Genomic DNA, 11314 nt, shown 5'->3' on the forward strand with positions numbered 1-11314 from the left:
ACTTTCCCATTCGCATTCACCCCCGCCCGGTACATGCTCGTGTCCTCTGTGATCGCGGCTATTGCGGCGATGGTGTTTGTGGTGGTGGTGAATTGGGCGGCGGCGTGGGAGAGGGTTGGGGAGGTTGTGGATGGGGCGAGGGTACCGTTTCTTACTAAAGCGCGGTCAGGGGTTCCTGGGGTCGGTGGGAAGAGTGGGAAGTGGAAGGGGGCGGCGTGGTGGGGGGAGGGGGGTGGAGGAGTTGGGAGTGGCGGTGGTGGGAAGGGGGATCGGTATCAGAGGTTGGGGGAGGAAGGTGGAGAGTCGGAGGATGAGGGAAGGGGGAGGGGATTGCCGTTTTGAGGGTGGATGGGGGTGTGTTGACTGATAGGGAGAGGAAGGGGGAGAGGTTGATGGTGGGATGAGATACACTCTTTTAGGGTTTCCTTTGTTCTTAACACTTATTGTTTGCGGGTAGCATAGCGAGGCAAGGTTGGTTCTATTTCGGACACCATGCATAATAGGAATGTATTTTGGACATCGTGCCGTATTAACCTTCTCTATCTAAGTTGCATAGTCCATTGGATATCGTAAACTTTGGGTATGGGGCCGGCCAGAGATCAAGGCAGGGCCATGAACACTTCCTTCAACTTCTCGTAGTTCGGCGCCCCCAACCCCGTCACCGGATCCCACCCCTCAACCGCACTAAACCCGTTTGTGCCACAGCCTGGGTTCTTGCCCTCGACAACATCCTGGAACACCTCCGGGTGGGCATAGAGCACGGGGTTAATGAAGCCCACGGGCCCCTTGCCAACCTTCAGGCGCTCGCCGTTGATCAGCGTGATCATGGCACCAAAGGTGGGTGCAGATGCAGACGTGCCTGAGAAGGCCAGAAAGCCACCGTCAATGCCGGTAATATAGTCCTGCGAGGCCAGTGCAACGTCCGGGTAGCCGCGCACCTGCTGCGTGTTGTTGTAACGGGATGAGTTGTAGCCGGGGTCGTGCTGCGCGTAGTAACTGTTGATAGCATCTGCTTGATACGACGGGAGCGAGAACAGGTTGCTGAAGCCGCCACCGGATCCAAAGTTGTACGATGCGACTTCCGGGGTGGTGACGGGCTTGCCCGCGGGGAGGGCCGTACCACCGACCGAAGTGATCCAGGGGCAAGTGCCGGGAAACACTATCCCTTGTTAACTCTCACATAATCTCGTAGGGTAAGGAGTGGATGCATACTTGGGTTAAACTGGCCGTAGTCCGCGGCCACAGGCGTGTACGACCCGTCAGGGTTAACGCATTGGCTCCTAAGCCCGGCAACGCCAGTGTCGCCAGAGGAAAACAAGACAGTCACGCCCATTAGTCCGAGCTTCATGTACTCGGCACACTCACGCGCCCGATAGCTCGCTGGCCGGGCATTCTCGTTGCTGCCGTACGACACCGAGATGACCTTTGTCGCATTGTACACGCCGCACATGGGCTCGCCGGTGTACGCTCCGGGGGTGGAGGCGTCGTGCGGATATATGGCATCCCAGACCGGGTCGTCGCCGCCGTCGGTCGTGCAGTAGGACCCATCGACGGCGTCGAGGAAGTTGTTGTTAGTTGCCGGGTTCCACGCGACGCTGTCGCCGACTTGGTACAGCGTCACGTTCTGGGGATAGGTGAGCGACATGGCGTAGCACAGGTCGAGGTTGGACTCGCCGCGGATTCCGGAGCCGGACTCGGTGGACAGGTAGCCGCCGTCGATGCCGTTGAAGATTGGAGAAGTCCCGTTAGGAATATTGCCGTTACCATAAACGGAGAAGAAGGCGTTCAGGTCGTCCTGGTTGTAGCTCTGCGGAGCGAACTCGACGATGCCAAAGCTGTTGCCCTCGACGGGTTGAGCACCTTCAGGAATGCCATACCTGTTACAGTCAGCTTCGTAAAAGTACCCATGAAGCTGATTGCATACTTACAGAGCTCGCAAGCATTCCGGGGTCGTAACCTCGCTGCAGTCCTTCAACGGGTCGGCTCGCACATGCCCAGGTGGAAGCTTCTTGAACTTGGGTGCTATTGCTTCTTCGCGCTTCTTGGGTCCGCGGGTGGTGATGATGGCCTCTCTCTCATCAAACTGGATCGTGGGGGCAACCAGATCGATGTGTCCTTGGATGGCAGCCGGGATGCTGTACGACTCGCATGCGACGAGCCGAGCTCCAGCGGTATTCTCATAGACACTATAAGAGGTATTGAGCAGCGACTCGGCTTTACCCACGGTGGTGGTGACCTTGATCCAGTTGCGTCCGGTCGTCTTGGAAATATCGTCACTGGCAACACCCTCGCTGGTGAGCCACTGCTCGGTTTCGGTGATGGCGTCGTTGCTGGGGGCAAACACCTCGGCAACCTTCTCGGGCGACCAGTGCTGGCCGTAGGTCTCGGACCGGGGGTTTGAGATGGCGTGTATAAACTCTTCAGCACGCTCCAGGTTACGCTGCTTCAAGCCAATGCGCAAGGTCAGGGGCGTGTCTGCGCCGGCACGGCCAACCTTTGTCCACTCTCCATGAACGGTGTCCCGCTTCTCATGGGTCAACTTCGTGGGCGAAGTTGGATGAGCATGAACTGTTATGGCATAGGCCACAGCAGCAAAAAGGGTGGACGCCACCCGAGTAGAAACCATATTAGTGTGATCGGTCAGTGTAGATTTGGATGTCAAGGAACCAGGAGTTGAGATCCGAGTAGCGGTTTAACAATCGACTAAATACATCTTTCTAACCTCGTATTCTCTCTCAATCCTGGACTTGATTTGCTTGGTAGCTTATTCAGGGCTCGAAGTCGCGAAGTAATCGTAATCATCGCCGTCAGTTACACCATTTCGCCCCTTTCTGGTCACCTCAGCCCATGCTTTCGTATCTCAAAGGGTCCACGGCCCCGGGACCGTATTAATGGCAACAATAGGGTTGTAGGGTGGGACTCGGCCTAATACCCGGAAGTAGATCCTCGTGTTGGCCCCTGCCCTGGTGTGGTTGCTGATTCATACCCCGAGCTTAGCGCCTCATGGCTTTGGGCTTGTGAGTATCAGTAATCGAAATCGCCGTGCTGAGTACCTCGTAGGCTGCAAGCACCTATCCTAAACCTGGAAGAGGACGTAACGTTGTGAAGCCGATACCCGCCTGTTTGTATGTATGTATACCCCGGCTCACCCACTCCACCAAGGGGGGAGACCGCGAAGTTCTAAAGAGTCGTGAGCCCCGTTCATGGTTGATTTCACACTTTCATCTTGAAGAAGATGTATAACCACGCGTTCGAGAGCTTCATGGTCACCCATTTCTTACCCTCTCCTCTATCCATGCCCCCTCCTAGGATCACTAGGACGGCTGGGTAACGGGTCGATTTGCCAACGTCTTTTTGTTGGGAATACATTCATTATCTGACTCTTGCATCATCCCAAATCTGAGATGGCCTTTACCGCTCATGAGCAAGTGTCTTCTCTCATGTGATCTTACCTGGAATACCATAAAGGGGCAACTTGTAACTCGGGCAAAGTTAGGTCCTGCAGTTAATTAAATCGGGGCAGTAATTCAGGGATTGCTTTCTACAGTTATAAAAGCCATTAAAACTCTTCGGCCTCAGCGCGGAGATACGATATATTCGAACGACGACACGAACCCCTCACCTCTGAGCTTCGGTTGGTGGCTGCACCAGGGGGTCGTGGCAAGGGCGCGTGGTGGGACTCGGATAATCCCAAGGCCTCAGAGGGGTTTGGATTGAGCAGTCCACGGGCCTTCTTTCGCCCGCGACTCATGAATGAGTCAACCATGCGGTGACGTTTTGGGCAGATATCTTCTTAAAACCACGCCCGTAGACAAGCCGAGACGTTCTTCTCATCCCAAAACCCCTTTCATGGCCCATCCCATCACCGTTTAAACCACACCACCTGTCCATCATGTCCCCAACCGCCGCATCCCTCGCCATCCCGGCCAGCCCCCGCGTGCACGCCCTCCTCCAGCGGCTGCACGCGGCATCGGCAGCGCAAGAGCACACCCTCTCGCAGTCCTGGTTCTACCTCAAGCGGCTCATCGCCTTCCACCTCTTCTCCACCACCTGGGCCGCGGCGGCCGACGACCACATGCGCGACAAGTTCGTTGCGCTCGAGGAGGACAAGTGCCACTTCGTCTACCTGCTGGCCCGATCCTCGGGCGCCCTCAACATCGTCGAGGCCGGCACCAGCTTCGGCGTGTCTACCATCTATCCTGCCCTGGCTGTGGGCCAGAACGTGGCCGACCAGAAGGCGAGGGGCGCGAGTGTCAGTGGGCGGGTTGTGGCGACCGAGAAGGAACCGACGAAGGCGGCGCGCGCGAGGGAGCATTGGGCTGAGGCTGGTGACGAGATCGCCGGTGTGATTGACCTACGCGAAGGCGACTTGCTGGAGACGTTGAAGAGGGACGATATGCCGGAGCAAGTTGATTTTCTGCTGCTTGACAGTGGGTTTCTCCCTTTGTGAATATGTGTGGACTGTGACTAACACGCCGTAGTCTGGACCCCTATGGCGCTCCCTACACTCAAGATCGTCAAGCCCCGGTTGAAGAAGGGCGCGATAGTTCTTGCGGACAACACGAAGATGGCTCGCGCGCTCTACAAGGAGTATCTTGACTATCTCCACGATCCAGCAAACGGCTTCAAGACGACCGAGGTTCCATACTCTGGTGGCTTGCAGATGTCCGTCTATCTCCCGGATGAGAGTTCTTAGCTGAGCTTGGGTTTCGTGCGAGGGAGTACATAACAACGTGGTAATTCCTGCAAGCGTACCTACCTAGGTAGGTACCTAGGTAGGAATACACTGTGCCCGAGGTAGGAAGGACGGGGCGTTTTAGTTCAGCAGTGCATGATGCATAAAATCGTCGCATTCTCCTTTCCTTCGGCTAAATTGTTCCGAATGGGAAACGTCTCTTATATCTCCTCATATTTAAACCAGGACTATTATTAACTTGCAGTCGAGAATGGGTTGTTGAAGTACATCCCTCGGCGTTCATTTGTTTGACGTGAAAGCCCCCACGCAGCAATCCCACACCTCTACCAAGGTACCTACCCACACAATCAATCCAGCATCTCCTGGCCGGGAATATGAGTGACCCCTACCAGGCGGTTAGACAATCAACAGCACGACATGGGAAGAGGCATTTCACGTTGCAGGATGTCACTCACATCCATCGACATCGTCCTCGACAGTCTGCGGGATGGTGCACTTTATCGACTCCTCGAAGGTCTGGTGCTCCAAAACATCGCAAACGTCTCCCGTACAGCGGTAGTCCATGGCGCGTTGGAGGGAATCGTCCTTCCAGCCAAAGACGTAGTCACCGTGCTGCGTATAGCCGTCCCTGTGGGTCACTTGTTGTCAGAAACCACTCTTAAATTTGATGTCTGCATCGGTAAAAAAGGACTTACCGGTCGTTGGTGCTCCAGACAAACGGCTGCGAGCCATCCTCGGGCCAGAGCTCTTCGTCGTTGAAGGGGGTGGTCTGTGACCAAGTCAGCAAGTAAACCCAGCCAATGCCTTACTACTGTTGACAATGCTCGCATAGTGGCTGTCCAATTCATAAAGAGGCCAATATGCTTACATCCCAAATGGTTTCCAACATAACCTGCGGGATCTTAACCGGGTGAGTCTCCGGGCAGGGGCCACCATCAGCGTTGGAATCAAAGGTGCCCTCAGTCGGGTAGGCAACATGGCTCTTGTGATCCGGGGTGTCCGTGTTCACACCGTCCCAGCACGTGGGGAAAGTGATGACCGAGCGGATACCGCCCACACAGGGCTCGGCGGGCAGGGTCTGTGAGTCCGGAGCCGCGCAGTTCAGGTTGCTGTTGTCCCCCTCTTCCGGCATGCAGCGGTGGCAGACCTTCGGGTCCTGGCCGGGCTCGCTCAGAGCGGCGTCGCCCACGAGCATGCGGAAGCCGGGCTTGAAGGCCGTGACGTTGGTCGTGCCGTCGTGGGGCGGGATGTAGTAGATGGTGACGCCGCCGTTGCCGCCGAGGCCGAGGTTGGGGAGCTGGGGCACGCGCTTGTACGTTCCGTTTCGGGCTCGGAAATAGAGGACGGCGGTCCAGTAGTTGGAGAAGTCTTCGGTGAAGGTGCAGCTGGTGCATGTGGAGGACTTGACGAGATCGTGCGTGCTCGGGTCCATGGTCGCGTTGAATGAGTTGCCGCCGACGATCTGGTGCAGATGCGGCGACGGTATCGAACCGGGACTAACGAGAGGGTCTAGACGTTCGATGACGAGCTGCGAACACTGGAAACGTAACATGGCTGGTATCCCGTCAGGCACTGGGAACCCCTGGCCGAAGCCATGTTCGACCAGGAGAGCTAGGGCGAGAGCTTTCCACTGCATCGTTAGCAAAGCGTTTGAGATTTGTCGTTGCGTGAGAGAGAGATAGGTAGTTTGTCAACCCAGGTAGCAACTCGAACCATAAAGGCCTGGGGGATGGTTGGTTGCCTTTGAAAGGAAAGGCCTTATCATTAGCTGCCGCGTCCTATATGCCGTTGCTGCGGTGGTAACTCCCGGCGTCTATCTTATATTACACGCATATTGGCGCTCTGCCTGCTTCTACCATTGGACCTGTCTTCTCAAAGGTTGGTTGCAGATATCAGTAATCTCAGGCCAACTAAACGACTCCGACATATTGCATTCCCGTCCCGTACCTTATTTTACCGTGTTAATGGATATGTCGGTTCTTGTGCTCTTGCAAACCATTTGATCGGTTTTCCGCCCGCGGGGCAAAAGAATGGCCGGATGAGTGTTCCAGAAGCAAGAATGGGGGGTCAGCGTGTCGATCTCATTGATTGCATGATGATCCCGTACCCGGCTGCTGGACCTCGGTTTGTGACCTGGACAGGGTTAATATTCCGTCAATTCCGCTGCGTGGAAGCAGAACAAAACGAAGACTTGGTTGTTTGGGTTGGTTGTGGCCCCTGAATCCGCGTGGCTCACGGTTTGAGGTAACCAACCGTATAACCCGGTCCTGACCCGCGGCTTGTCTGTCACTCTTGTCACGTAACTTTACGGCAGGTCAAGTTCCCACCCCATGTATACTCTCTTGGTTTGACGTAGTAGTAAGTACTGGTGAACAACATGTTACCCATCCCCCCTTCTCCCATACTCCGAGACGCCGTGCCCCCGCATCTTGGCGTCCTCATGCTGCTCGAAGAAGCGGCGCCAATTCTCGTTGCCGCCGAGGCGCATGCGCTCGATCTCAGCGGCCTCGAAGGCGGCCATGGATATGGAGCACAAAGGAGATGTGGACGCCCAGGCCGCGGTGGACGCCGAAGCATCAACGATGTTCCATAACCACCGCCCTCATCCTGTTTTGATACTCATACAATTTTCCCATCGCCTCACCCGAGAGCATGCCCTTCTCCTCCATGACCTGCAGCAGCTCATCCTGGTGTTCCAGCGTCTGCCGCAGTCCAACCAGCGCCTTCCGCATCGCCTCCTTCTCGGCCCAGAGGGACTCATTCTCGTTGCGCAGGTCTGCCACCCGCTTCTTCAGCCGACAGATGCACTTCTGTGCAGGCCCACAGGAGCAAGCTAACGATAACTGCCCAACCTCGGCGGTACCCGTGAATTGGTACAAGCTGTCGCAGGCTGCTGCGGCTGGCACAGGGGTAGCCGGGAACGGGTCAGGCAGTGGTGGTGGGTTCAGATCTGTGGCGGCGGATCCGAGATCAAAGAATTGCTCCATGTCCTCCGCGCCAAAGTGCTGGGCCGTCGACGCCTGAACCAGCGGCTCCGGCAGGAAGTAACCTGGTGTCTGTGGCGCTGCGTGGCCGTTAGCCGGGTTCTCGCATCGGTAAGGGTCTGGATCCATCCCGGGCTCCGAGACCTCCTTGGGTCTCGGGCTGGCACCTCCGGGTCCTGGTTGATCACAGCACCCTGAAATCTGTTGATGAGGCGAAGGGTCCATGGATTGCGCAGATAGTCCTTCTACTGCCGGCGAAACGTTCTGGTTCCCGGACATAGGGGTCAACCCGGGAGGGTTTGTAGAGTCGCTCTCCGGAGTCCACGTGTTGTCTGGGCTCCTATAACAGCTTTGCTCCCTCGAGAGTAGCTTGAGATGGTCTGCACTGCTATAGACTGGTGGGTCGACATTGTTAGTGGCCCAGCTGTGTCTGGCTCCTGATGCTAACTCACATGGTGTGTGTTCGGCGCGGAAACTCTCCGGGTTATAGTCTTGCTCTTTGTCGAACAGCACATCGGCAATTCGATACCAGGCCTCATCGCTCTGGCTGGCGACCCTTTCGGCTTTGAGGTGCGCGATTTGTGATTTAGACAACCAATGCTTTGGTGGACTAGTTCGCTGCAAGCAGCTCCTCGTTTCGTGGCAGCCCTGGGCGTCTTGAACCTTCTTGTACGCTTTCCAACAGTTCCCGCAGTGATGGTCCAACCCGTGGCTTTCGAGAAGATGCTGCCTAGGTAGCAATAAATGCTGTTAACAAGCGAACCCCCTGGCCAACCAATAAGGAGATGGACGATGACAAGACAAAAAAGACGTACTTAACACGAGACACGCTATCCCAACCAAAATCACGTTTTGACCCGTGCGGCATCCCACAGAGGGGGCTTTCCCGGGGCTTACGCTTCTGGTATGGGCAGGCGTAGAATTTCCTCGCACCGGTATCGTTGTCTGGTGGTCCCCTGGCGTCCCGTCTTTTCGGAGGCGGGTCCTCCTCGCTGTCTCCATCGTCATTGCTTCTTTGTCTTTTGGTCGAATGCCCGCCAGATGGTTGACGGCCGGCATGCGTTGTCTGGCCGGTTGTTGAGCTCGCTCCCGTTGTTGTGGCGCCGGTACACTCCTGTCTATGATGCCCGTCGTCGTTGTCGGTGGGACACTGCCCCGTACCGAACTCGTCATCGATGGCCTCAGCGTCCCCAGGGTGGCTCAAACAATTGGCTATGACCTCGGCCGCAAATTGCTGAAGACCAAGCTCGCTGCCCCCTTCGTACCAGCGCTCTGGCCATGGGGTTGGTGCTCTGGAATGCCCATCCGCATCCATGTCTTCGTCGTCTGTGAGTACCGTTTCTTTGCCGCAGTCTGCAACATTCCCATAACAAGCCGCAACTCGGTCTCCTAGGGGCGTGGTCCCGGGCGCCTCGTTGATAGTTGGGACCTGGGCACGGACTTCTTGTCCCGTAACCAAAAAGCGCTCCCACTCATTCTCGGCTTCCTCCCACAGACTCAGCTGGCGATGAACCGGCACTTTGTCCCTAAAATCACCCCGTTAGCGCCATAATGCGACTTGAAACCAGACGCGGAGCATACGTTGTTATGGGCACATGGCCTTCTTCGAAGCTGATCTCGTCTTTCAACCCGTTGACAACCCAAGTATTGCTGGAAGAGGCATCTTCGTCGCACTCCAATTGAGCCCTGGCGTATGGTACGTCACAATATTCGACCAAGATACCGTCCCACAAGAAGACGGACGTTGGCGTGTTCAAGCTTTGGGGTGAGAAGGACAACGGAGCCACGTCGAGAAGTGACACATATCCGCTATCGGTGCTGTTGATCGAGAACACAGACGCTGGGGGACGAAAAGGGGTGCCAGGTTGGGCTCGGTGGCTCTGTTCATGCAGCTCTAGATGCGCCTTCAAGCTGCAGCTGTTGTTGAAAGGGGTATGGCACCCGTCGATCTCGCAGTTGAAGCTTTGGAACGCTGTCCTGCCACTCGGTGTAAGGCGCCACGACGGCTTTCGTGGCTGTGCCAAACATGAACGGTAATACCGCTGTTTGGTAGAATGTCTGGGCTCAACGGATTGATGTTTGGGGGTCCGTCCAGTTTCTGCCCAGCCGCTGGCGCTGACAGGCTCTTCAGTACAGTTACTGACTGAGAACGGGGTTTGTTCCGCAACTTCAACTGGTGACCACGGGAATGGTTCAGAGACATGGACCGGGTTGCCAGTCGGGAATCTGCCGTGCGATGTTCTATAAAGGGTCATTGGCGACTGTTCGGAGTCGTGGAGAGATGAAGTCGACCCCCATTCTGCCGACTGTGAAGTAAATTGAGGGTATTGTGGGGAGGTTGAGTTACCGGCCGTCTTAGACCGCAGTTCTCTGGCATCCGAATCAGCTACCGAGTTCAGATAGAAGCGGTCAACTGCCACGTCACGCTGCTCATACTGGGGAACAAGGAATGGAGGAAAAGAGGATAGTTGTAGTGAGAAACGTACGCATGCCGATAGGTCGACTGAGCTGCGGCATCGAGTGCCCACTCATTGGCGAGCTGAGAGGGACGACCCGGCTGTATACTTGGGAAGTGTCTTCCAGAATACAGGCGGGGACTTGGGATGGTAGGCCCCTGGGGCGCGTCTGAACCGCTCTGTTGTATCAGCTCGAGCTTTGTCAAAGGACCCAGGGGCAATTGTTGCTGGCGCTTGGCAGACGCACCCGGAGTGTTCTGTGGCATGCATCTTGCCTGAAGTGAGTCGCCGTGGAAACCTGACCGGGATGCCGCCATGACGGGTACTCAAGCTCGCTCGCAGTAGATACGATGGTCTTCAATGCGTGTAGACAAGGCAGCCCCCATCGCACTTGACGCCAATCTTCGGATTGAAAGAAGCCACCAGCTGGACGAATGCGGAGGAAGACGAGTGAACATTTGCTTTTGCAAGTGGATGAGGGTGAAGCGTTCCCCTATGCGCACGCAAAGCCCCTTATGCGGGCGCTAAGCCGAGTTGGTGACTGGTGTTGGCGCAGCCAAGGTTGACATCGACGTTGCACAGCAGTTAACTTTGCGGCATGCGGGCGCAGCCCCTGGGAAGCAGATCGAGCGAGTACAAGAAACAAGGTGCAGTACGAGGACAAGATGTTGCGTGCCATGGTCTAATTACATGTGAGGCTGTGAAATATGTGACGATGTACGAAGAACACTGAAGTTGTCAAAGTTTCTTTTGGATTAAATAATACTCTAACCATTCCTAACGTGACGAGGACTAGAGGCCAAGGTACCTACCTACCTACAATGGAGGGCCCAAGGGGCGGCCTTGAGATGATCCTATAAGTTAGGTAGGTATGCGAACGCATAGTTAGCGGGCGAGTCAACACGTAACGGAATTGCAAGGCACCTTATGCGCACGCACAAGTGAAACTAGTACCCGAATGATATATACAATCCATTCCGCTTCCTTCGCTTGCTATTATCCTGTTTTATCCCAACCTTTTGTCCAGTTCGTCCACCACCTTCACCGCGCAACGTCTCCTCAGCGAATGCAACTCCGTCTTAAAGCAACACAAAGTCCACTGGTCTTCTCTTCTGTACGCAGCGGGTTCCATATTATCAACCTCTAATTCTAGTGCGGGTCACCCACACAGTGAGCCT

At 55.8% G+C, this 11314-nt stretch overlaps 4 protein-coding genes across 4 annotated transcripts; 1 reads left to right on the plus strand and 3 right to left on the minus strand.

Moving 5' to 3' along the window:
• Nucleotides 1–599: 599 nt before the first annotated feature.
• B0H64DRAFT_461579 (peptidase S8/S53 domain-containing protein) lies at nt 600–2626 on the minus strand (the record flags this gene model as incomplete). Its single annotated transcript, XM_062807510.1, has 3 exons — nt 600–1159; nt 1213–1877; nt 1929–2626. The coding sequence occupies 3 exons, from the start codon at nt 2624–2626 to the stop codon at nt 600–602; spliced, it is 1923 nt and encodes a 640-aa protein (XP_062659953.1).
• A 1033-nt stretch (nt 2627–3659) lies between these two features.
• B0H64DRAFT_170380 (S-adenosyl-L-methionine-dependent methyltransferase) lies at nt 3660–5059 on the plus strand. The gene is made up of 2 exons (XM_062798755.1): nt 3660–4430; nt 4482–5059. Exons 1-2 carry the CDS (start codon nt 3893–3895, stop codon nt 4694–4696), a joined length of 753 nt encoding a protein of 250 aa, XP_062659954.1. The 5' UTR covers nt 3660–3892; the 3' UTR covers nt 4697–5059.
• B0H64DRAFT_461580 (uncharacterized protein) lies at nt 4977–6332 on the minus strand (the record flags this gene model as incomplete). The annotated part of the gene is made up of 4 exons (XM_062807511.1): nt 4977–5081; nt 5152–5324; nt 5392–5465; nt 5565–6332. The coding sequence occupies 4 exons, from the start codon at nt 6330–6332 to the stop codon at nt 5044–5046; spliced, it is 1053 nt and encodes a 350-aa protein (XP_062659955.1). The 3' UTR covers nt 4977–5043.
• Nucleotides 6333–7114: 782 nt separating this feature from the next.
• B0H64DRAFT_398269 (uncharacterized protein) lies at nt 7115–10627 on the minus strand. Its single transcript, XM_062803937.1, has 6 exons — nt 10384–10627; nt 10167–10305; nt 9262–10050; nt 8496–9206; nt 8133–8410; nt 7115–8075 (listed from the first exon to the last, which is right to left on the minus strand). Exons 1-6 carry the CDS (start codon nt 10451–10453, stop codon nt 7273–7275), a joined length of 2790 nt encoding a protein of 929 aa, XP_062659956.1. The 5' UTR covers nt 10454–10627; the 3' UTR covers nt 7115–7272.
• Between the last annotated feature and the right edge of the window lie 687 nt (nt 10628–11314).

The sequence above is a fragment of the Chaetomium fimeti genome (genome assembly GCF_033439085.1).
Source record: "Chaetomium fimeti strain CBS 168.71 chromosome Unknown B0H64scaffold_4, whole genome shotgun sequence".
Lineage (NCBI taxonomy): Eukaryota > Fungi > Ascomycota > Sordariomycetes > Sordariales > Chaetomiaceae > Chaetomium > Chaetomium fimeti.